Raw genomic sequence first — 26,987 nt, 5'->3', positions numbered from 1 at the left:
TTGTAAGCCACCTTGAGGGCCTTTTGGCCATAAGGCGGGGTATAAATGTAATAAATAAATAAATAAATAAATAAATAAATAATAGTCATGCATAAGGATGCATTGTCAGGCTGTGATCTTATGCTTTCACACTTACTTAGAAGTAAGGTGACAGCTGCATGAAGATGATTTCGAGGGAGAGGGATGAAAGCTTCACATACTGGAGTTGGGGATTGCGGTGAAGGGGTGGGGAAACCAATCAGGCAATTCACATCAGGTAAAGATAACCCCACCCCTCTCTGCCCACTAGTGTGGGCAGACAGCAGGTAAGGCAGAAACACATCAAAGCATAGTGATCTGTACAACAGTGTGCAAATTCAGTTGAAACACAGTCAAAAAATAACTGACCTCACTGAGTTTTAAGCCAGTAATGTGTGCATTGCCTAAATGTAATAGTGAGTATGCCTCTTATTACAGAAAGTAACAAGTATAAGCAAACATTGGGAAACACTGCAATAGAATCACAAGATAAGATATCAGGGGGGTTGAATGAGCATGAAGGAAAGCTTGAAAGCTAGGTTCATATAGTAGTATCCCTAAATAACCAGGGACCATTCAGAAGCATGCAGGTGCCTGGTACCTATTTGCTTTTGCTTTCTACTATGCAAGGGTAGGGAAGTTTGTAAACATGGCCCTTAATGAAAGATGGACCACAGAAATAAATCTGCCAACTTGTCTTATTATCATACTCTACACAGAAACAACATACCTTCCTCTTGCTGGGATCTACAGACAGATATTCCATCTAAATCAAACTTCACTACATCTTCCTCCTCCGTCAGTAACAAAACATTTTTTTGGGTGTCATGCCTTATTCTCAATACTGAGAGCATTGAACTTTTTGGTACCTAGGAAAAATAGATACACCTGGCATGAAATACATGTTTTTATGATATTACCCAGGTCTTGATAGCTGTGTCCTCATACACCAGTGTAACCTTAAAAGCTAGAGATACAAGCAATGATCTATGGGCAACGATGTGTGCACAGAGTTCCATACATGCAGGGGCTTCTTTATTCATTTTTATGAGTAGGGGTATGTTAAGCATATCACTGCCCTCAAATCCATTGGATGAAGAGTGGGATACAAGATAAATAATGTGAATTCTGCACATCCATTAGAATTTGAAACAACGCTTATCAGAAAAGGCTTTCCTGAATGTCCAGTTCTAACCCACAATGTTTGAATACATTTAATTCTCAGCATCCACGATCATTCCTAGGAACAGAGCTTGGAAAAGTTACTTTTTTGAACTACAGCTCCCATCAGCCCAGTCCAGTGGCCATGCTGGCTGGGGCTGATGGAAGTTGTAGTTTAAAAAAGTAACTTTTCCAAGCTCTGCCTAGGAATTACAACTCCTCAATATTGGCCACTTGGGGCTGCATTTGCTTGGTTTTGCTGTCTCTTACTTTTTGGTATTGAACCTTGCATTTAGTATTCGGTGTAAAAGGAAAAAAAACAATTTATTTAATTGAATTTACTTATCCCTTATTCATTTATTTATGTTTTAATATCACCCTTCAGTTATATTCCTAGGGTGGTTCCAAACAAGAATAAAATAATTAAAATGTAAATATAAACACACACACACAAAGCAAAAAGCCTCAAAATTTAAAAAGCAGCATAAAACAGTCAATCAGATTAAAAATGCCTGAAAGATTGTCTTACCCCTTATATACCCTGTCGATCACTGTGCTCTGCAGATGAGGGCCTCCTGTGGATGCCATCTCATCAGGGGGTCTGTTCCACACAACATGGGAAGCGGACCTTTAATGTAGTGGCACCTACCCTGTGGAATTCCCTCCCCTGAAATATTTTTGGCGCCTACTGAAGACCTTCCTCTTTCAACAAACCTTTTAAGTAGAGACCTTATCCTAGTCTGTGTCTGTGTTGGAATTACTTTTTTAGATGTTTTTAAAGCCTTTTTTAAAAAGATGTTTTGTTTTAATATGTTTAAAAGATGCTTTGTTTTAACACTTTTTTAAAAGAAGTTTTGTTTTAATATGTTTTAAAGTCTTTTGTTTTTAAGATGTTTTAGAGTGCTTTTCGTGTTTTGTTTGCCACCAAGGGCTCCTTCAGGGATGAAGTGTGGGGCATAAATTTAATTAATAAATTAAAATGTATGTAAATGCTTGGGAAAATAGAAAGGTGTTTCTCTGTTGCTGAAAGGACAGTAAAGATGTTGCCAGGGTTAACATCTCTGAAGACAGCAGCCCACAACTGAGGTTGTATTTGTTGGAATGTATGAGATTCAACTCCAACTTGGTGGGTTGAGGCTGCATGGGGTTAATAAGGGGGTAGCTAGAGAGCTAGACCTCTTGCTGGTTCAGGCTATACCTATTCCTTTGATCCTGCCGTCTGTTCCCTTCCTGCTAGGCTGATAAGCAAAGGAATGTTGATCTCAGTTCCTTCCCGCCTCTCTCAGTTCTTCTCTTTCTCTCGAGAGGGGAGCAGACATCTTCTCTTTGTCTCTCCTCTCAACCAGGATGAGAGCTGCACTGGGACCAGTGCAGACTGCTCCAACATAGTTAGTGAGCTAGATGTAAGGACTCTTTCCTATCAAGCATGTACTTCCAGAATAAAGTAGTTGTTTCTTATTTTAAAGCTTAAAGTCTCTCTCTGACTAATTTGCAGGGAAGGTAGACTCTTAGCAAAGATTCAAACACACACACACAGCTTGCTCAATACTCTCCGTTCCGCAGTGCTACGCAACTTTGCTATGCCTCTCAATAGAGAGAAACTCTGACAGTATTACTGAAAAGACCCTCTCTCTGGCATCCACCCTCCTCACCTCAGATGGTGGGTACATCCACAGGAGGTCCTCAGTGGAAGCCCTTAAATGTGCAGAAGGCATGTATGGGGACAGGCAATCTTTCAAATGAATATATGAGCCAAGAGAAGTAGTTGTTTGTATAGGCACTTTTCTATGTGATCAAAGAAAGAAAGCTCCCGACCTTACTCCTATAAATTTTTGTAAAAACAGTAGTGCTGTGTTTTATGCCCATGTAACGGATGGAGAGGCTGAGGTGCAGGGATATCTTTGTTTTGGAGGATTCTTTTGTTCCTTTCAAAAACCAGGCTAGATGTGTGGGCCAGTACTGGAGAGGAGGGACATAACTTTTATATATATAAATAAATATTTTTATTGATTTTCAAATTAAACATCTTCCATTACCAATATAACTGTTGGAAATAGCTAACTCTTCCCTCGCCCCCAACGTAGGACATAATGTTTGTAAATAACCAAAATGCACTTTGCTGTTGAGGCAAAGGCTAGCCCTGAAAGATTTGTTTACAAAGGGCTATATAAATACTCCTGCATTTGATTGTTTTGAAAATTAAAGATTGCCAGCACTGACATGTGAATGTCACTGTTCAACAAATTTTGAGCATTCACTGTTAACATACGTATCTTGCTTCATAGTGCAGTGCTTTCCCCCTTCTATTTAGATATGCATTTCCAGAGAAGGTTTGGTGGTATCATTCCCATGTTTTTAAATTCAGCAGTGCATAATGGTCATTCAAAAAAGACTACCAAATGACAGTTATAGGTGTAAACTATTTCTGCCACAGATAGAAATGTTCTTGCCAAAACAAACAATTTCATTCTCACTAAAGCTATGTGTGGGATGCTACATGAAAATCAAGTAAATATTTAGAAACAAATCTGTTCTGTGCTGAAGTGAGCATTTATTCTCATGCTTACCTTCTTTCCAGATTTCTGGCGTTTCATGGGCTGTTTCTAAAATAAAGAATAAATAAATAGTTAGCAAAAAAAATCAAAAAGTTATCAGAAAATCTTGAAGTATTCAGAAGTGAGAATTCATTCTTATATTATGATATGTGTAGTTCCTCGGTTTTGTTTTCTAAGTTGTGTCTGGTATTGCTTCTGGCAGATGTTAAATAAAATCAAGTAATATCTTGTTAAATCTCACATACATTCACCGGGGAAGTTTTATAATTCTTGTGCTATGTTGAAGTGAGAATTCATTCTCCTACTTACGCTGTCCACAGGTCTTTGGGTTCGCTTTCTGCCTGTCATCATTGTGCTGGCTACCATGTGTAGTTTGCTAGAGCAGCACAGCCCATTTATTCACTTGGAATTTGGCTCAGGACCAGAAACTCAGGAAATGCAAGATAGATTGATGTTTGCTCTAACCTGCATAAAATCTGAGAAGAAATAGCCACCAACAAATAGATTTCCTTGAACTCAATTCCTGATATCTTTTCCTCTCCCACTGCATTTCAGTAGTCGCATACCACACATGACCTGCTGGAAGGAAATGTTAACTCTCTCGGAAGTAAAAAATAAGCTATAGTACTAACAAATGATTGGGAAATGACTCACACTTTCTGAAACAACATGTTATGGACTGACCCCACGTTTAATGTATGTAACATTCCCCTCTAAGAGTCTTTAAGATGTATGTATTAATCCTAATGTAAAGAATATTACACATTCAGGTATGCAGACCTCCTCATTATACAGTCACGAGAATAGCTGCATACTATAGCCAGCATAGATTTTTCACATTCCTCAATGTTAAATTGAAAATACCTCCCATGCCATTCTGCTGCTTCCCGTAAGCTCGTTTCAAAACAAAATCTTACATAACATGTAATCCTGAACCCAGAAACATTTACTTATTTACTTAAGTTTTCATGGTGATACAAAAAGCACTCAGAGAGAATCAAGAGTTCAAAGTCTAAAAAACCCTCTTATCAACCCTTTAAGTTTTCATGGTGATACACAAAACACTCAGAGAGAATCGAGAGTTCAAAGTCTAAAACAAGAGTAAAATAATCCAGACCCCTGTTGGGCTTTTTTCTGTCAGTGGTAATTTGTTGAACTTAATTAAAAACCAGCCATATTCACGGAGCACATGTAATCCTATCACTGACCTTACCCTATTCTCTGACCTTCATCTTTTGCAGTTTAAATGTTTTAAAAATGCATGGCTGATTTTAATTAAAGAAATTTAACACTGGAGTCTATGATAGCACAGGCATGCTCAGTAAGAGCCAACTCTCAGTGTTCTAAAAGCCAGACTAACAGCTAAAAGTGTTCTAAAAGCCAGATTCACAGCTGTTTGGCTAGGCTAATCAGGGGCCCAGACTCACACCAGACTTTTATTCCAATTTATTTATTCATGGCTTCCTCCAAATAATTCTGGAAAGTATAGTTTGTGAAGGGTGCTGAGAGTTGTTAGGAGACTCCTATTCCCCTGACAGAGCTCCAATGGCCAGAGCAGTTTAACAGTCAGCCCCTTTTCCAAGAGAATTCTGTGACTCTATCTCTGTGAGGGAAATAGAGCATCCCGTAGCAAATTTTACTACCCTTCACAAACTACAGTTCCCAGGATAAGGGGCAGCCATGACTGTTTAAAGTGGGATAAATGTCTGGCATGGGTATGGCCAGGGACAGCTCTGGTTTAAATGTGGGTGGGAGGCAACATATGTCTGTTGTAGAATAAAAAGGTGGGGGACACCCCGAAAGATAATGCTACTGTTAACAATGTTTTCCTTTTGGAAAGGAAAGTGGCTTTCCATTTGTGCAGTGTCCACCCACCCAAACTCTTCCCCTTCCTCCCCTACTCCTCCCCTTCCCCCCCTCCACCCTTCCCCCTCTACCTTCCACCCTTCCCCCTCTACCCTCCACCCTTCCTCCACTTCTCCAGGTCAGTTTCACTTATTCTAAGCATGATTGCACAGGAGTAAATCCCATTGAACTCAAAAAGCATGCAAATAATCAAAGCTGCCTTTTTCCCCTCCCTCCCTCCTCTCCCCTCCTTCTTCCTTCCTCCCCTTCACCTCTTCTCCCCATCTCCCCACACTCCCTCCTTTCCCCTGCCTCCTCTCTTCCTCCTCCCCTCCCCCTCCCCCCTCCTCCCCTCCCCTCATCACTCCAGCTCTCCCCTCCCCAGGTCAGTTTCACCTATCCTAAACAAGATTGCATGGAAGTAAATCCCATTGAACCCAATAAACCTGCAAATGCTCAAACCTGCCCTCTCCCCTCCTCCTCCCCTCCCCCTTCTCCTCCGCTATGGTCAGTTTCAATATCCTAAGCAGGATTACACAGGAGTAAATCCTACTGAAATCAATAAGCATGCAAATGATCAATCTATTCTCAGCAAATTTGCGCAGGATTACCTCCCAGATTAAAAAGCAGAGAAATTCACTAATAGCCAAGGGGAAAAAACCTTGTGGTTTAAGAACGTACCTATAGCCAAGCCAACAGATATTTCTTCAAACTTTAAAAAGTAAGGAAATTGGGCAGCTATAATGAACACACCAGGGGAGCAGGAGACCTGACCTCTTCTCTTGTAACCCGTAAGGTCCTTGATCCTGACTTATATTATTCTGATCTACTGGCTGAGCCCAGACACATGTGTAATTTGTACAAAATAAGAAGTGAATGTATAAAGAACAAATGTTTTAAGAAATATTATAAGACAATCCGCTGTTGAATTCCCATTTATTTTCCTGATGCCTCCCAAGCCCAAGACATCTTCGTGGGAGCTCCAGCCTTAGCCTGTCTGTTCAGACAAACTGCTGTTGGAGACTATGTAGGCAAGCACAGCATCTGACATATATAAGGACTCTGAATAGCCAATGGGCAATGGGGAGAACGTAGGAGCCCTCAATCTTGTGCATTCACATGAGAGAGGTCATCCAGATGGTTTCAAATATGAGAGCCAAAACACAGCCATCCATTGAAATTTGCACTTATCCACATTTTGCAATGCAGTTCTCCAACCAACCAATGTTTACTTATTTAGGAGTCTCAGAACTTTATCAGAAGCTTTTTGGAAGTCTACGAACAAGCCTACTGGCACCTAATTGTTTAGACAGGATTTACCCTTGCAGAAGCCAAGTTGGTAGTTCTTAGGCTAATTAGTAAGCAATTTCCCAGAAACCTTCCTCCCTTCACTCCCTTTTCATAAATTGGTGTTACATTGGCTGTATTCCACCCTTCAACACAAAGGTTCCAGAAGTTCAGCAATTTCACATTTGTGTTATTTTAGAACACTCAGGTGAATGCCACCTGGACCCAATAACTTGTTCATTTTTAATTTGTCAGTAAGGCCTAAACCTTTGTCTCTTGTCACCACTATTTACCTCAGTTCCTTGGACCCCTTTCCTGAGCAGGGATGAGGGAACGTTTCAGTTTGCTCTGCAATTTGAACATTGCCATTCCACCTCTGACAGATCATGCTTCGAACAGAATGTAGACATGTGGATTAGATAACACATCTACAGACCCTTCTGAGAATGGCCCACTCCTTCCTACCTTTTTGTTAAAAACCAAGGTGGTCCAAGGGCTTTTCTGCTCTTTTTCTTTTCTTTAAAAAAATTCTAAAGTGTGGTACTTGCTGTAGTTGCTGAAGTGCTTTAGTAAAAAGCCCCTGGAAGTGGCAACATGTTATGATGTACCACCACTTCCTGAGTAATTGTATGGAGAAAAAGATGGCTTTTCACATGTACCTACGGGGACCAACAAATCCCCCCCCCCAATGCTAGGCACCTGTAAGGCTACCACAAATGTCTAATGCTGATCTTAATATTCTTTATTTTTAAGAGATGTGCTCCTTGAATCAGTTTTTTTGCATCCCTTTTTGTCTACTTGCATTTCTTTTGCCAAACGTAGTGTTCCTTTTTGTTCTCAGTTGGACAAGATTTCTATTTTCGGAAGGAAGCCTTCCTTAGCCCTGCTCATTAATCACACAGCATCTTCTTGGCTTTAATAATACCTTTCCTGATCTGCAGTATACATTCAAACTGAGCTTCTGTTATTATGGTTTTGAATAATTTCCAAGCGTTCTGGAGCAATTTGGCCCTCATGACTTTCTTTTACCAGTCCTCTCACTGTTGAAAACTTTCTACTTTTGAAGTCAAATGTGATTGTGTTGGACCTTCCTTGGTAATTATCCACTTACGTATACATTGAATTTGATTCCACTATGGCAACTGTTCCCATTTAGTTCAACAACACAAGTCTGGGGATTAGGTCCAGGGTCTCCAACCCTCGGGTCTGTTTCACAACCAACTGTTCTAGGGCACTGTCATTTAGAGTATCTAGAAATGTTACCTCTTTGTCATGACTGGAGCATGCATTTATCCAGTCTATACTGTATAAGGGTAATTGAAGTCACCCTATTACTACAACTTCTCCTTCTGGCTACCTCCTTGATTTCACTCTGCATTTTAAGATCATGCTGAGCGGGGATGGGTGGGTGGCAGTTATAGGAAATCCCTAATACTAAATTACACTTGGGGCCTGGTATTGCAACCCATAGTGATTCTGTGGAAGATTCTGCCTCCTTTGGTATTTCTAGCTTGCTTATGTCCTGTTTAGTGTGCAGAGCATCACCACCTCCAGCTCTTCTGTGTCTTTCCTATAGTTTGTATCTAGAGATAACCATGTTCCACTGGTTCACTCCATTCTTCCTGGTTCCCATCATGTCTGCTCATCTTTGCTCTTCTTTAAAACCATGCACTCCAGCTACCCACTCTTGGCTCAGAGATTCTGGCAATAGCATGTACATTCCAATATATGGTGTCTCTCTCCAAGCATTTCTGGTGTGCGGGTTTTACCCTATGGCACTTCGGCTTGTTTGAATTGCTATCATGCCCAATTGCACTTTGATTGCCTAGTTCTGCCCCTTTTCCATTTGGTGTCCTCATCATGGCACCTGTGGGCACAATGGTATCTGTGAAAACTTTCCCCAGCACCTTTGAAGCCTCTGCATTCTTGCCCCCTTCCCCACAAGTGACCTCCCCTTCTTCTTCAGAAATGAGAAGGGAGGGGTCTCAGTCTGGAAAACTACAGAACATTGTGAGAGGATGTAGGAGGAGGGTTATTTCTTCCCACTTCCTCTTTGAGCTCTCTTAGGGTTCCAACACCCAAACAGAAAGCAGAGTGAGCAGAGTTCAACATATTTTGAAAGAAAGAAAGAGGCAAGTGAGAGGGGGAGGGAAGGAGCAACCCAATGGGGACAGAAAAGAAGGGGGTGCATGTTTTGTTTTAACTCTACTGGAGGGGACATTTTTCTTTTTGCTTTTCTTTTTCTTGGAGGGTTTATGTGTTTGTTTTACTTCCCAAGGGAGGGGGGGTGTCTGTATTTTTCTTCCGGAAGGGGGGGAGTTATCTGTGTTCTTCCTTCCATCTAGTGGTCAGTGTTTATTTTTCTTCCACGTAGCCAGCATAGCTGCGTATCTTTCTTCCCAGTTTGTTGTATTCTGGTCTGATGGCAGATTCCATGCAGCAAGGCAGGTCAGGAGTTGCAGGGCTATGGATAGCTCTAAGTGAACAATTGCTCCAATGAAGGCTGAGAGCAGACTGAACCCTTTTCAGCCCTCTGCCCCCCCCCCCCCCAGATTCCTCCCCTTGTTGATAACTTCAGAGTCTTAAAAGGCCAACTCTCTGGCCTGGACATGGGCTCTCATCTCCTGCCTGCAGTGTTCCCTCTGCCACTGGACCAGTGAGGCACTTCATTTGGCTTCTCGAGCTCAGGGAAAGCACCTGCTAGAGTCTGGCCGTACAGGCCCTTGTGGTACAGGAGCTTCTTTGGGGGGCTCGGCGTTCTGCCAATCTCCAGTAGCAGGCTCAGAGCCCTGAACCAGGTCTGGCTCCTTGTCCAACTCCTTAGGTTCAGCCTCTGCAGCCTCTGACCTAGAGTCCTGATTGCTGCTGGACCCTGGGGTCATTACACTGTTCTCCCGTAGCACACATAGCATGAGGGAGTGGGAGCATCCCAACAATTTGTGACTAGGCATACTTCTCATAGCCCCACCCCCAATAATCAGTAGCAGCATGTGTCATGGGGCAGAGCCATAAAACCGCTGTCCCATCACCAATGTTGCCTGTACATACCTGAACGATGCTGGTGTCAGGAACATCCACCTCACCACATGTGCGACTACTACCAGCAAGCATTTTGTGGTGGCCCCTCAAATTTCAGATGTGCAGGCCAGTGGCCCCAGAAAGGTTGGGGATTCCTGGCTCTCAGGATCCAGTGTAGTACCCCTCATTTCTCCTTCTACAAGTATGCATTTAAAAGGCTGGGAATTCCACCATTTGAGCATCCTGATTTTTAACATGGCAAAGTGGTCGAAGTGTGTCAAACCAACTTGTTATTCTTTATTATTACTTCTGACTTTAGCTGCTAGACTCCTACTGCATGAGCCACACTGAGGTTATTCTTTTCTTGCTGGCAAGTCCTCAACTCAGGCCATCTGTTCACACACTGTAATGTCAGAACTACGAACTGGAGGTGAATAAGATGTGAATAAGAATTGAATCTGGGAAAGGAATGGAGCCAAGCTAAAGAACATGTGGGAATCTTGCCCAGGATTCAACAAGATTTATAGCAGAGAGAAACCAGAATGTTTGGGGTGGAGGAAGGAAAAGAACAAACTAAGAGACATATGAGACAAAGAAAGGGTAGAAGAGAAAGTGGGGAAAAGAGACATTAAATCTTACTAAGGTTTGGAGGGAACCAGACTGATATTTTGGAAAGTGTTGTTGATGTAGTCATCGGCAAAAGGTCCAAAGAACAAGATTAAAACACACATACCTCTCATGCCAAAATAGATGAAACATTAAATACAAAAATACATTTAATATGCTTTCCCTCCCTTTAACAACAGCAACCATGGGAGGGGGGAATGGAGCAGGATTACAGAACAGTCACTATCTGTATGTAATTTGGAATTCTTTTCAGTTGTTTTTATTGACGTTTTTATGGTAAAATCACTTAGAGATATTTTATGGGAAGTGATTCATAAATTGAATCAAATAAATAAACCTGGGGAGGGGGTGTCAACCCCTTCCCCTACATCTTATTCCTACTGAATATCCCTCTCCCTGAAGGTAGGCCTTGCCCCCAGAGGGAAACTGACTGCTCCCTCCAGGGCCAAATAGCAACTTTTCAAAGAGAGAGGGGACTTTCTGCAAACTGGGGGAGAAAAGGAGGAAGGATTTTTCTCTGTACATTAAGAACAAATACACTGTTAGTGAAAGCAATGCTGTTTTGTATTTTAAACTACAGGATAAAAGAATCTGTGATGCTGTAAAAAAAAAAGGGGGGGGAAAGCACATTCACTCCAGTCCTGTCTGATAGGTGATCTTTGGGTTATTTACTCCTAGGTCATGCCTTTTCCACCTACCACTTTCCCTCTTAACCTTTCCATGTCTATGAAAAAAATGAAAATTGATGGCCGTTTTGGTTTCTCAATGCAAGTCTATGGGAAGACCAAAGCTTTCGTTTCCTGATTATTGCTTTGGATTTGGGGTCCAGGGCAAGCCCCATCCCAAACAATCTGAATTGAATAGAGGCCTGATCTGAAGTACCAAACTGGGCCCTAAAGAGAAGGGGGCTCACAGAGTCTTAGTGTTGATTTTTCCACTAACAATATCGCTCTGGGAAGACTGACTGTTAAACCACTCTGAGAATTGTAACTCTGTGAGGGGAAAGGAGTCTCCTAACGATTCTCAGCACCCTTCACAAACTACACTTCCCAGGATTCTTCAGAGGATGCCATGACTGTGGAATAATAGTGGAATAAATGCATGGTGTGATTATGGCCTGGGGCCACTGACTTCCTTCCAGTGTTGGGCTGCTGTACCATATCTTTAGACTGTACTTCCAAATTCCCCCCATCCCAAGAATATAGGTAGCAAACCTAAAGTTTAGGGTCTTTGGCAATACAGAGGCTTGACATTTTGTTAATTTCTACAATGTCTTCCCAAAATATTTCCACGATTGGCATGTGCCAGTCTCTAAAGCTGCAACCCCTCTAGCAGTCTGCTGGTCACCCCCCCCCAACATTTCTGAAACAAATAGGTGTGTAATCCTACCTTTGGTTGCTTATATGCCATACATTTAAAGCACAAGATTTTCTCCCCAAATCCTAGGAACTGTAGTTTACCCCTTATATAGCTACAGTTCCCAGCACCCTTAACAAACTACAGTTCCCAGGATTTTTGGGGGGGGGGGAATAATGTGCTTTAAATTTATGATGTGCATGCAGCATTAGTACTAATTTGAGGGAGCCTTCCCTTGGATCTGCAGACATGGACTTACAGGATCTTTTGTTCCATATGGTAATCTAACTGTGGTGTTTGATAGTTTCTCTTAAGTCTATTTCCCATATGGTCTTAAGGCCTGCTTTATAGTTAAATAAAATGCTATATTATATTCCTGTTCAATGTCTAGTATATCTCAAAGGGCTTTAGATGTATTTGCTTGTGCCTTTATGGCCAATTTTATTATGAAGATGTGTATCTGGCACATATGCAGACACATTGGGCTTATTTCCTGAAGTTTAGTCTGTATTTGGTCTGCTGTGAGGGGTATTGGGCAATAATATAATTTTCATTGATGCTGTTCATCCAGGGAGGGAGAGCATGGACAAGGGGTTTGTTTCTACTAATTCCTTCATAATGTTCCACATGCATTTGATTAAAGGATTATAGTTCAAGTCCCAGAATTTACTTAACTTCCTCAGGATCTGAACTCCTAAGTAACTTATGGTCCCCTGGCATATTTTGATTTTAGATTTTTGTGTTACGGTGTTTTGCATGTCAGGGTTAATGCTATAGAATATTGACTCTGATTTGTGATAATTCATTGTAAAACCTGCTAGTTTACCTTAGTCTTGAATTATTGACATGATCTCAGGTAGGTCTCTATTGGGGTGAGATACCACATCAACAACAAAGAAGCTCAGTTAAAAAAATATTACTTTCATAAATATAGCCTCTATTGTCTTTAGTTTCTCTCAGCATTTGTGCTAATGGTTCCAATAAAAGAACAAACAGGGGCATCAGTGAACACACCATGTTTGTCCCTCCAAGGCAGCCTTTTACAAAAATGTATCTCCCTTCTGGGTATCTGACCATCTGCTTATGCTGAAAGGGGAAAGTGGAGTGAAATATTATGCCCACCACATCCCTGGAGTTAGACATGCCTGGGGCTGTGAAACAATTACCCCACAAGGTGTCCCTTTACAATCTTTCCTACTTATTGGAGTGATGGGTTTCCTGCAACCATAAAACATGAGTATTCTAAGGAAATTAGAATCCCGCTTATACTTAGGGTTTATCCAAACGGAGCGGGATAATCCACGGTTTCCATATTCAGTTTGTCATCTGATAGTCCTCACTTTTCCTTTTAGTTCGCTCTTTCCCAATTAAAAAAAGCACTTTTTTGCACCCGCACCTGCAGCGGTAAGACCCCTGCATTCTTTTCGCTTTTTCCAAGCTCCGCCTCTAAAACCTCCCCCTATCAACCAATTGGTCAGCAAAAAAATTACGTATGCTCCTCTCCCCCTTTGCAACGAAGCACAGTATGGCTGTAAAGGAGTTCTCGCCTCGGAAGGAAAGGCTGCTGGTCGGTTTCACGCCTGCCTTGTTTGTATTTGCGATATTATGCTTAAATGAATGTATGCTTTTCTGCCTTTATTGATATTTAAGGAGATACACACGCTGGCAATTGCACTTATTTCTCCAAAAAAGCAAGAAACGTGTCACCCCCCCTCCTTCTCCCTTTCCTTCCCATGGAGAATGAAATTGACAAAGCTTTCCCGAGCAGGCTTGAAACCAACCAGAAGCCCTTTTCTAAGTTTGTATTTGCGATATTACACTTAAAGGAATGTATGCTTTTCTGATTTGAAGCAAAACCCCCAGCAAGTAGAATGAAATTGACAAGGCTTTTGGAGGCAGGCTGAAACCGACCATCCCCCCTTTCTCGCTTGCTGTGCATTGCTGATCTCACCCAGAGCGGCCGCCTAGTTTGCAGGCTGGCAAAAAATAAAATGCAGACCCCCCCCCAACACCCCACCATTGCGATGATTGGTTCAATTTTCCTGGGCTTATTCTTGCACATGCGCAAAAGTGCAGATACGTGATTGGCTGGAATGAGGACAAGGGGCAAGGGGAAACGCCCAAGAACCACCCATCAGCTGTAAAGTCCACGGTATTGCATCCTAACTCATGAAGGCACAGCGGATGATTCCCGATTTTAAAGAGCAAATTGCATTTTTGCCGGTATTGCAAGAAGCAGATTTAACCCGTGAAAATGCGTAACAGCGCGAGACGTCATTTGGACGACCGAAAAATAATGAACACACATAGCGGGCGTGTCACACATTTTGCAGTCGTCTGGATGAGCCCTTAATGGGGTCTCCCATACTTTTGATATTCCATGATATTCCCTTTGTATCTCATGTGCCCTGTTTCATATTTAGTTAGTGCCCCAAGGCTCTCTTGACCTGTGGGTAGGAATACCTTAAACGAGGAGATAAGGGACCTTGCCCCCCAGGACATCTCTCTCAGTGGTGCTACTATTTTTGCTGGTTTTGGCCGCAGCTCACCCTGCAGAGAGATTATCTTAAAGGGACCGGGGGGGGGGGGAATGGCTTTCTGTTACAGCCACCTATAGCCAGGGCTGTGGAGTTGATACACCAAACCTTCGACTCAGACTCCTCTATTTTTCTACTGTCCAACTCCCACTCCACCCAGAATTGCTTCTTGTCAATCAAAATTTATTTGGAAGTCGGAGTCGGTACATTTCTACCGACTCCGACTCCACCCAAAATTGCTCCCGTCTCCGACTCCACAACTCCAACTCCGACTCCGCAGCCCTGCCTATAGCTGCACTATTGCACTGCACAAAGGACAGCCTCCTGTACTTTCCAACAGTTCTATAGAAGGAGTAATTTCAGCAGGTGCAGCTTATCCTGCTGACACCTGAATAGCCATACCAACTGATATCCCCTCCTCTCTACACAGTTGTTATAAAGAACAGTAGTGCCTTCCTGTGTGCTTACTGAAGGCATTTGTTGCTGGAAACCGTGTGCTAGACTACACGAACCCTTTTCCCTTGGTCTGATCCATCAGGGCTCTTTGTCATATGTTCTTATGACAAGAGTCCCATCTTCCCCTTCATGTGCTCAGTTTGCACTGCAAAGTGGGAATGAGACATTAAATTGAGCTAGAAATTAGATAGGAGAAGGATGGTTCCCTGCCCCCCAAGAATGCTAAGAGAGGGGGGCCAACAGGTATTCACAAGAAAGAGTGAAAGAACAGAAGTGGGATTTGATCACTCACTATTCAGGTTTGGCCAGGGTGAGGCTGCCAAGCTTTCTCACTGTGTGGTGATGCAAAGAGACTGTAGAAGAACAGAGATTTAAAAAGCAGGCCAGTAATATCTCTATGGGAAAAAAGGAAAACTGATTATCTGGGATTATTTCTACACCACTCCCTTTCTCAGGAATTGCAATCCTTTGTTTCACACGCTGTTATGCAGTATCCATATCACACCCACAGGATATGAAATAATAGACTGAAATGTATATTACGATAGCTCCAAAATTTAGCCTGAAAAGCTCAAACACTTGCTCACTATTCTGTGACATATTGGTTGCTGCTAAAAAGGTTATTGCCAAAGTACCTTTTGGGGAAGGTTTTTTTTCTTATGGACCAACATGGCTACCTTGCTTCTCCTCTACCCTCAAAATAGACTTTTATTTGAGTATTCATGCCTTTTACCATTTTTATATTAAAAAAATACCAGAACAAAACAAGCTAAGGTTACACTTTTATGTGTGAAAGACTTCTTCCAAGTTCTGTTAAAGTTCAAGAGGAGAGCCAGTTTTGCAATTCGATTATCAAGAGTCCTGACCAACCCAAAGGGTCTGTCTATGTTGATCTATGAACAAAAGGAGATTGTCTTGTAGAGTTTGTGTTCTGGAGTCGCTGGCACTTCCATATGCAATAAAACTGTACCACACAATGATAAAGGTATCTGTCTTTGTGAAGGTCAAATTTGCTGTGTAAACTTTTCAGCCAAAGCCAGGTCCCATGCTGTTTTATATTAACAATCCACAGGTAGTGCCTCCAACCCTTTCCTATGCTTAGCCACTCCCAGTGTCATAACTACCAACAGGTACATAATTAGGTCTTTATCTGTATGGCTTTTGTTTTGGCCAGTGAACATATTTCAGAGGGCTAAGTCAAGAGTTAGGTTGATGACTGTTCTATTTATTGCCCCATTCCCACCTGTGTTGACTCCCAAAATGGCTCATCTATAAAACACATTCACCGCACATGAAAACAAGTATCCAGACCGTTTCAACCTCTCCAGTATTCCTGTGCCTGTGACCTTGTAATAGTTAATTTAAGCAGGCTAAGGTACTGTCAATACCCCACCTTGATAGCACTTTTCCAGACTTGCACCAAGACTGATATTTGCAGCTTCTTTTGCCAGAATACACAAGCAGATGTCAACTGGTATTGTACAACCTAGATCTTTTCCCCATACTGCTTTTGTGCCACCCAATGAGCCTAGCACTTCCTTTTGATTATTCATTTATATCTGATACCAATCCTTTAGACTTCTGTAAATTATTGTTAGGGGCTGGGATGGAATTAGATAGTGGAGAGCCTGGCTGGGAGTCCAGAGTCTGTGAGTTCAGATCCCCGCTCGTGTCTCCTGGGTGTAAAGGGCTAGCTAAAGATCACCCCCACAGTGTGGCCAGGGGTTACGTGCCCTGCCACCTGTGCAGCCGTGGGCAAGCTGCATAGTCCCAAGGAGCCCAGTTGCCCCCCAGCTGGCAGTTGCGGACAAGGAAGGGGCTGGCTTGTGCAGCTGTGGCAAGCTGAGCAGGCCCTAGCCAGCTGGGGAGGACTAGCCTCACAGGAAGGCAATGGTAAACCCCCTCTGAATACCACTTACCATGAAAACCCTATTCATAGGGTCTCCATAAGTCAGGATAACCTTGAAAGCAGTCCATTTCCATTTTCCATAGGATTGGGGGATAGGTTTGTGTGATATCTTTGGGTCCCCTTCAAGCCTATAATTCTGTATGTGTAAGACTGGAATGTGTAGCAGTAGGAACCACTGAACTGGTTAAACCAGTCTCTTTGTTAAGATAGTGGCCCCAGCCAAGTCTGCTAAGCATTCTATGTTTTAATAATGCATTTTATGTTGTTGTGACCAGAGCTTGGAAGATTACTTTTTAAAAGTAATAAATTACAGTTACAGTTACATGGCCCCCCAAAAGTAGTAATTACCATCACAATTACAATTGCTCTGAAAGTAACTGATTACTTTTACTCAAAAGTAATTGCTACAATTATATTTTAGTTAATTTAAAAAAATTGCCTACAAGGTGCTGGCCTTGGCTGCTGCACATCTAAGTAGCCTAAAACAACATTAAAAATAAGCACACACAGAGAGAGGGTAGTAAAATAAAATAAAAAATATCCATAAGATTAACAGAATGGCATAACAGAATCTCACATCCCCTCACCCTACCCCCAGCAATGATGATACCCCAACACACATATTTTTGTATATATATATTGCCTCCAGCTCTTTTCTCCTTCCACTCCTGTCAATTTTTAAACAATTGTTTTCTCCACCCCGTCTCTCTCTCCACCTCCTCCCTCGTCGCCTCCATAGAGCATGAAAGAAGAACAACGCTGCACAAAAAGCCCAATTTGAAGCACATGATTTTTATTCACAAATCAGAGGAGCAGAAGACTTCCCCTGCTCCCCCCCAAATATTGCGTAAAAGTAATGCTGGAAACATTACAATTACTCCTCAAAAGTAATGAAGTTACTACTTGTTCTATTACCAGCAAAATGTAATGAAGTTACCCACTCGTTACTCAAAAAAGTAATAAATTACAAGTAATTCGTTACTTGTAACTAGTTACTTCCAAGCTCTGGTTGTGACCCACCCTGGGACCTACAGGTGAAAGGTAGGTAATAACTGGTATCCTCCTGGGAAGACTGGCTGAGTTGGGAGTGGGAGGGACTGCATGGTGGTGGTTCCACTCCTACTTGGCGGGTCAGCTCCAGAAGGTGGTGCTTGGGGAACATTGCTTGGCACCCTGGACTCTACAGTATGGGGTTCCACAGGGGTCAGTTCTGTCCCCCATGCTGCTCAACATCTACATGAAACCGTTGGGTGCGGTCATCCAGAGCTTTGGAGTATGTTGCCATTAGTATGCTGATGACACGCAGCTCTGTTTCTCCTTTTCATCTTCTTCAGGTGAGGCTGTTAATGTGCTGAACCAGTGCCTGGCTGCGACACTGGACTGGATGAGGGCTAATAAACTGAGGCTCAATCCAGACAAGACTGAGATGCTGCTAGTGGGTAGTTCTTCTGACTGGATGGTGGATGTCCAACCTGTCCTGGATGGGGTTGCACTCCACCTGAAGGAGCAGGTTCATTGCTTGGGGGTTCTCCTAGAACCATCTCTGTCACTTGAGGCTCAGGTAGCCTCGGTGGCACGGAGTGCCTTCTACCAACTTTGGCTGGTGGCCCAGCTACGCCGTATCTGGACAGGAATAACCTGGCTTCAGTTGTCCATGCTCTGGTAACCTCCAAGTTAGATTACAGCAATGCGGTCTACATGGGGCTGCCTTTGAAGATGGTTCGGAAGCTGCAGCTTGTGCAAAATGCAGTGGCCAGATTGGTAACAGGGACCAGATGGTTCGAACATATAAAACCGATTCTGGCCTGCTTGCATTGGCTGCCTGTGTGTTTCCGAGCTCGATTCAAGGTGCTGGTTTTAACCTATAAAGCCTTACACGGCTTAGGACCACAATACCTGATGGAACGCCTCTCCTGACATGAACCCACCTGTACACTACCCTCAACATCAAAGGCCCTCCCCCGGGTGCCTACACGGAGGGAAGCTGGGAGTCTGGCAACAACGGACAGGGCCTTCTCAATGGTGGCCCCCAAATTATGGAATGACTGATGAGGCGCACCTGGTGCCAACACTGTTATCTTTTCGGTGCCAGGTCAAGACTTTCTTCTTCACCCAGGCATTTTAGCATGTGTTTTTATAATTGTTTTTATTTTTTTTTTAATTGTGTTTTTAAATTGTTTTTGTGTGTGTGTTTTAAAATTTGTATATTTGTTTTTAATGTTTTTAATTGCTGTAAACCGAGACAGAAACTTGACTTCATAACATTCATAAACAGTTTACTAATTTCTTGTGCATCCCAAATCTGTTCCCTCTCTCACTTCAAAGTGTGACATTTTTTTCTCCTTTCTATTTATTTTGTATACAACCATTGAAGTTGCAGGAGTCGCTGTCCTGTTTGAACACACACACCCCACTCACTCACACACACACACAATTCCTGCTTTCAACTTCCTCTTCTTAATCTGCAAATTTATGCATGCTTACAAGGAATAAACCCCCCTTCAACTCAGGGAGACTTACTTGTAAGTAGCTACACAAAGGGCAGTGCTTTGTCTGTAATATTCTGTGAAAATGACACATGCTTAAATCTCAACTAAACAAATGGAACTAAGACTGCACTAGAAGGGCTTCTGATCTGAATTAACACACAATAGGATCACGCTGCATACTGCAATCCATTGAAAGTTAGGTACATTTAACTTCCAATGTCATTTCAGCACACCTAACTTTCATTGCATTAAGCCCATTAAACCAAAATACTCTTCAGCATATGCAGTTTCACAATTCACAGGACAGCTAAGAGAGTACACAAGAGGAACATATTATAAACTACCCTCCTACCTCCATTTCCAGAACTCCTGAGTCCCAACTCTCCATTGTGGCCTGACAGCGAGTCAGCAGTGCTGGTACTGCTAGCGATTCCCTCCCTCCACCTCTCCTCTTACACACATAGTTGCCCAGGCAGTCCCTGCAGCCACAGATAAAGCATGTGTGAATTGCTATGCACCATGCTGCACCAGACTTTTCCCTCCTGCTGCTGGCTGGCTCCTGGTTGGCTGGCTAGCTGTTTCCAAGCTCCGGATTTATGTGCCTCTGCCTTCAAGGGTTTTCGTTTTTACTGAGCAGTTGGACACAAAATATGGAGTTGGGAAAAACTGTGTGCAGTTCAGAAGCTGATAATTTGCATTTTGAAAAATGGGTGAATTAGACATGTTAGGCGTATATATTTATTAGGCACTGGAATGACAGGTAGCGTCAGGGACAGCATGTTCACAAATCATATAGGAGTAGAATGTGCTCAGTTTCCATCCTAAGAACAAACTGCCCAGACCATATTAAAACACCTTCGTCACATCCTTGTAGATACCCTTAAAACACTCCGTTGTTTGTGTCTGTTAATTACTAAGCTAAGTTAGATTCACAAATGAATCATCACTGTATAGTAGATTTACTAATAGGCAAAAAAACCTTGCAGTTTAAGAACATACCTATAGCCAACAGATATTTCTATTAAACTTTAAAAAGCAGGGAAATTGGGCAGCTATAGTGAATGCACCAAGGGAGCAGGAGACCTGGCCTCCTCTCTGAGATATTGTACTGCCCTATAAATTTGTCAAAATGCAAACACAATTTGGGTTGGTCTTTCACAGTCCAATTCACTTGGAAGAATTTGGTAACACACCAGGCCTTGGACAGTCATGGCTTCTCTCAAAGAATCCTGGGCAGTGTAGTTAGTGAAGGGTGCTAAGAGTTGGTAGGAGACGCCCTGTTCCCCTCACAGACCTTCAATCAGAGTGGCTGACTGTTAAACCACTCTGGCCACTGGAGCTCTCTCAGTGGAACAGGAGTCTTCTCTCAGCACCCTTCACAAACTACACTTCCCAGGATTCTCTGAGGGAAGCCATGACTGTCTCAAGTGAAATCAAAGTCTGGTGTGGGTGTGGCCCCCTGATTAGCCAAGCCAAGCAGCTGTGAGTCTGGCTTTTGACAGTTGGTTCTTACTGAGCATGCCCGACGTTATCATTGGGTTTCAGCCAAATTTTCTTAAATTAATTAAAAATCAGCCAGGCATTTCTTTAACTTATAAACTGCAGAAGATGATGGTCAGCGTATGGGGCAAGGTCATTAACAGGATTACAGGTACTCTGTGAACATGGCTGATTTTTAATTTCAACAGATTATGAGAACTCTGACAGAAAAAAATTCAAAAGGGCTCTGGGTTTTTTGTTTTTTTGCTCTTTTTAGACTTTGAACTCTCTATTCTCTCTGTTTTGTGTATCGCCATGAAAATTGAGAGGATTGTTAAGCAAGCGTTTCTGAGTTCAGGACTATACGTTTTGTAAGGTTTTGTTTTGAAATGACCTTATGGGAAGCATCAGAATGGCATGGGGGTATTTTCAATTTAACATTGCGGAATGTGAAAAATCCACACTGGCTATAGTAAGAACTACTGACTCCTATGAAGAAACTGCCCCCAGGGCCAGATGTAGGATAAATAGCACCCTGGATGAGGAATGCCTTTGCCCCCCCGGTCAGCTTTGCAGGGCCACCCAGAGGGTTTATGAGACCTGCTATAGCTATTGTGTCGGGGGGGCTGCTGCTGCCCCCTACAAGAACCCATACATGTGTGCACAAAGCTGCGGGCCACATGCGAGAATTATTGCACGCACGGACTACATGCAAGAATTCTCACCTGCATTTCCTCTTTGCCCTGGGATCAAGCAGAATGATAGTTGTGCTTCATTTTTTCTTAAATGGGAATAAGGGAATGCGGATCTGGCTGTGCTTCTCCCAAGTACCTCCTCCAAATTCCAAAACCCTTCTGGAAGAGCTTTCTGCTTCCTGGGGTTCAGTCTCACTGGTCTTCTGATTGTCGCCTGCTGCTAGCTTTCTCCACTACTCACTCCTTAAGGCCTGGTATCACACCGGTCCTACGCCTTTCCCTGTGGTAACTGGCAAAAAAACTACTCTCCAGTGGCACCTTCCCTGGAAATCTTACGGGGTGTTCACTCACTCCTTGAACTCGGGACGGTGTAAAAGCCGGAATGGAACGGAACAGGCCGGAATGGGCCCTTTATAAAAGAATTTGATGCCAAAAACACTGGGATGTGTTAGACACACTTGAGAACAACATTTAGGAACAAAAAGCATTCCAATAGGATTTTTATTAACCCTTTAACAACCAAAATGCCCTCCGGAACGGAATGAAACAGCCCGGAACGGCAACTTCCCAGTGAGCCAGACCTCCGAAATTCACCAGTCCCACATGACTACATGGGATGCATGCAATAAGACACAAAACTTCCACGAAAACCACGTCCCGATACCCGTTCCGGGTTATAATAAGCTTTTACGTAAAACAGCCCGGAACGGCAACTTCCCAATGAGCCAGACCTACCAAATTCACCAGTCCCACATGACTACATGGGATGCATGCAATAAGACACAAAACTTCCATGAAAACCACGTTCCGATACCCGTTCCAGGCTATAATACGCTTTTATGTAAAACAGCCCGGAACGGTGACTTCCCAGCGAGCCAGACCTCCCAAATTCACCAACCACACATGTTACTGCCTCTCCATTTTTTGGGAAATGGGAGATAACACAGGATGACCCAGGAATCTCTGGGGTGATCAGCAATACCCTTTCTTGCTGTTTGTAGGTCCACTAAGCAGCACTATTGGTGCTGCTACCAGGTTGCGAAAGGCTGGTGAATTGGGGAGAGAGAGAGAAAGAGAGATTGGAGGGGCAAGTTGGCTGGCTTTTACTCATGGCTTTTCTGCTGTAGGTAATGAGAGAAGACACTACTTGCTGCCACTGAGCCACCTCCACAGTATAAATATGGGACAGTGTAAAAGCCGGAACGGAACGGAACGGAACAAGCTGGAACGGGCCCTTTATAAAAGAAATTGATGCCAAAAACACTGGGATGTGTTAGAGACACTTGAGAACAACATTTAGGAACAAAAACCATTCCAATAGGATTTTTATTAACCCTCTAACAACCAAAATGCCCTCCAGAACGGAATGAAACGGGATGATGAGCCTGTAGAAAGCTAGTTTTTAGCTCTATCCTAGCAGGGAAGCCTTGAGAAACCACCACAAACAAGACAACTAGACTAAATCTGGATTTTGGGGAAAGGGTAAAAAACAATTCTGCTAATATAGAGCTCCACAAACCACAGATCTAGCTAGTGGGAGAGTCTGCTTACAATAAAAAAGGTAGGCTTAGCTTTTAGATTGGGAGCCAGTGTGGTGTAGTAGTTAAGGTGTTGGACTACGACCCGGGAGACCAGGGTTCAAATCCCCACACAGCAATGAAGTTCACTGGGTGACCTTGGGCCAGTCACTGCCTCTCACCCTCAGAGGAAGGCAATGGTAAACCCCCTCTGAATACCGCTTATCATGAAAACCCTATTCATAGGGTTGCCATAAGTTGGAAGCAACTTGAAAGCAGTCTATTTCATTTCAGCTTTTAGATCAAGCTCAGCGTAGACTTCTGTTTTCTTAGCTTAGGGGTTTTTGTGGGGGTGTAAAAAAGGACTCAGCTGAAAGTTTTAGCTTTCCATTCAGTACAAAACCAGTTAAAAACTAGTTTGTTTTTAAAAGGAATCTTTCACAGTGAGTTAATCCCCAAGCTATCTCAACCCTGGTTATCCATTTCCTCTGGAGGAAAAATCCCCATTCCCAAGGGCTTAGCTGACATATGTTCACCCCCTTTCCAAGTCCTACTCTCTGGAATTTAAGCTATATCTCACTCTCATTGGCTGCACTAGACGAGCATATAAGTTTTGAACAGCCTAGGCAGGTTGCCCACTCTGCAAGCTTGAGGGAACCCCAGCTGATAAAGTGTCTTTGACACATTGACAAAACATCAAGCTAACAGGCGGGTTGAACAAGATCAGTAGCAGGGCCAGGAGCCTAGGGTAAGCTACTCTGCCCTTCCAGCCTTTATTTATTTATTTATTTATTGTATTTGTATACCGCCCCATAGCTGAAGCTCTCTGGGCGGTTTATAGTAACTAAAAACATTAAAAACAAATATACAAATTTAAAACACATCTTTTAAAAACAATTTAAAACACAATTTAAAAAATTTAAAACAATTTTAAAAACACATGCTAAAATGCCTGGGAGAAGAGGAAAGTCTTGACCTGGCGCTGAAAAGATAAAAGTGATGGCACCAGGTCACCTCATCAGTAAGATCATTCCATAATTTGGGGGCCACCACTGAGAAGGCCCTCTCCCTTGTTGCCACCCTCCGAGATTCCCTCCGAGTAGGCACCCAGAGGAGGGCCTTAGATGTTGAGCATAGTGTACGGGTGGGTTCGTATTGGGAGAGGCATTCCATCAGGTATTGTGGTGTGTAAGGCTTTATAGGTTAAAACCAGCACCTTGAATCGAGCTCGGAAACATACAGGCAGCCAATGCAAGCAGGCCAGAATTTGTTTTATATGTTTGGACCATCTGGTCCCTGCTACCGATCTAGCCACTGCATTTTGCACAAGCTGCAGTTTCTGAACCGTCTTCAAAGGCAGCCCCACGTAGAGTGCATTGCAGTAATCTAACTTGGAGGTTACCAGAGTTTTTATGGTAACAAAAGCCGAAGCTCCCAAATAAACTAAGTAAACTGCAAAAACAGATATGCAAGTAGAAAGCCAGCAGGGCTGTGAGGGCTTTCCTGAGTACTGCCCAGAATGTTGCATATATGACCACCTCAAGGCCAAGGTGACTCATCTGGAGAAGCTGAGAATGGGAGAGAGGTTGGTGGATGAGGCCTTTGGGAATGTGATGACTGGATGTGATGGCTGCATCCTGCTCCAGGATGACAACTCTCTTGAGATCACAGAGAAAGAGGTTCTCGGGGAAGGAGAGCATCACTGTCAGAAAGAGGGAAATAATCCCTTAGAAGAGACCCATTCCTTGGGAGATTAGTTATCCTCTCATGTTGAGGATACTCCTCTGGGGGGGGGGTAACTAATTCATTAAGTCAGGTGTATGGAACCTTTTGCCCTTCAGCCCTAGCAAGCATGGCCAATGGTCAGGGATGATGGGAGTTGTGGTTCAGCAACATCTGGAGGACAAAAGATTCATAGGGCATAGACAGCTAGATGTGTGATGGGGGTGCAGACTGCATGGTGACTTGCCTACCTGGCATGAAGGTTATGTATGTTCTACCTTGCTAAATAGCCTTGAAGATAGTGCTGGGGGAGTCAGCATGAAGCATGTTGGCACCACTAATGTGGGGAAGCATATATATGAGGTCCTGGAGTGAAATTTAGGCTGCTAAGTAGTCAATTGAAAGCCAGGGTCTTCAAGGTGGCTTTCCATGCATGGGGCCAGCTGGATAGGCATAGCTATGCAGTCTCAATGCATGGATTGAGAGACTTGAATTTGTTACGTACTGGAGAATGTTCTGGGACAAGCCTGCACAAAAGGGGTGGGCTCCACTTGAACCAGGACAGAACAAGACTGCTGGTGTGAAGTGGAAAATTCCACCTCTGAGGGTCATTGGTATTAGTATGTAGATAAGGTGGAAGGGGACGGATGTTGCGACAGGACAGGGCAAACAAAAGATGAGTATGTGCATTCTTACCTCCCAATAATGGAGAATTACCTGACAAATCACAAAGCCAGGTGGAAACGGGAAACAGGTAAAGCCCCTGACTGCGCCATGTATAAATCTATAAAAGACCCTTGATGTGGGGAAGAAGGCAGTCTCCTGCCATAGCACATGCTGGCCAGGACTCCTGGCAATTGTAAGTATAATAAACGGCTGTAAGCTTCAACCTGCCTCAGTGTCATTTCCTGGACAAGGATTCCATTAAGGAAAAAATTCCACAACAGGTGCGTAAAATAAAAAATGAGGCAAAGCAGTTTTTAAATTGATTTTTGGGGGGTGAACTAGGAGTATAAGGTTCACATGCACACATGGGAATGAGGGGGAACATGTTTATGATCTGTCAAATTGGGGAGGGGGAGAACTAGGCACTGAGAGTGGAAGGGCCCATGATAACAATTCGGAGAGGCCAAACACACATGCTAACAATGAGATCAGGTGTTTGACAGGTAGGTGGCCCACCCACCTGTTAACTATGGGGTCTGGGCCAGTTCTGGATCTGTAGTAAGGGTATGATTGATATGGCCATAGTTCAGGGAAAAGTTGCAGCTGAGTGGTAGAGCACATGCTGTGCATGCACAAGGTTCCAGGTTCAATCCCTGATACTGGCAGGGCTGGGAAAGACTCACATCAGAAACCCTAGAGAGCCACTGCCAGACAGTATAGATAAAACTGAGCTAGATGGACCAATGGTCTGACTTAGTATAAGTTTCCTATGGCCCAGGTGGAGGGCCATGTTGGTGCAACTATTGAAGATAAATTCTACTCATATCCTATGGTTTAGAGGAGAATTCACAAAACTGTTTAACATTTCTGTGCAATGTATAGTTACAGCCTTTCCCAACCAGTGTGCCTCCAGATGCTGTTGGACCACAACTCCCATCGGCCGCAGCCAGCATTGCCAATGGTCAGGAAAGATGGGAATTGGGTCCAACAACATCTGGAGGCACACTGGTTGGGAAAGGCTGAGTTAGCATGCATCAGCATTCCCCAACCAGGTCCCCTCCAGATGTTTTGGACCGCAACTCCCATCAGGCCCAGTTATCATGGCTAATGGTAAAAGATGATGGGACACAGTCCAACATCTGGGGGGCACTGCAAAAATGGTAATTTGCAATTAGATATAATCATATTTAGCAAAGTTATAGTACTTTTTGTAAATCCTTATATGTACCCTGAAAGCATATGTGGTCACAGTGAAGGCAAAGTGGCTGCTTTGCATGTTGTTGAATAGGCAAGGAACACATCTAATTGAAAAATAAATCCATAGGTTTGTATCTAGTTGGTGTCTCTCCACTAATTATGTATTTATTTATTTTATTAGATTTATATCATCCCTTCCTCCCAGTAGGAGCCCAGGGCAGCAATGAGAGGCTCTTGATCCAGTAGAGACTCCCATTCATGCAAGAAAAGTGGGTTTGGGCAATTTCCCCTCCCCCTGCAGCCCCCACCCCTGAAATCTGCTCTAGAATGGTAGGGGCTCTTAAGAATAGTGTGGGAGATGTCTCTTTACCTGACCACATGGGCACATCTTGGCTATGGGAAAAATCATGATATGGTAGCCTAAAGGCCTCAGTGACTTTTTAATCATGTTTA

At 43.2% G+C, this 26,987-nt stretch overlaps 1 protein-coding gene across 4 annotated transcripts in view; it reads right to left on the bottom strand.

Annotated features, from left to right (window-relative positions):
• The window catches only part of LOC133385888 (uncharacterized), a 66,172-nt gene that overhangs the window by 13,354 nt on the left and 25,831 nt on the right, over positions 1-26,987 (bottom strand). The window contains exons 1-3 of one of the 4 annotated variants that reach the window (XM_061629484.1): positions 4,200-4,315; positions 3,747-3,782; positions 749-887 (exon numbers count right to left, since the gene is read on the bottom strand). In XM_061629484.1, coding sequence (XP_061485468.1) covers positions 749-887; positions 3,747-3,782; positions 4,200-4,205 — 181 coding nt within the window. In that variant the 5' untranslated portion in view covers positions 4,206-4,315. The other 3 variants (XM_061629478.1, XM_061629490.1, XM_061629496.1) reach the window with 3 other exon arrangements.

This window comes from Rhineura floridana, chromosome 1, assembly GCF_030035675.1.
Source record: "Rhineura floridana isolate rRhiFlo1 chromosome 1, rRhiFlo1.hap2, whole genome shotgun sequence".
NCBI classification, from domain to species: Eukaryota; Metazoa; Chordata; class Lepidosauria; order Squamata; family Rhineuridae; genus Rhineura; species Rhineura floridana.
This window is presented reverse-complemented; position numbering and strand designations above follow the sequence as displayed.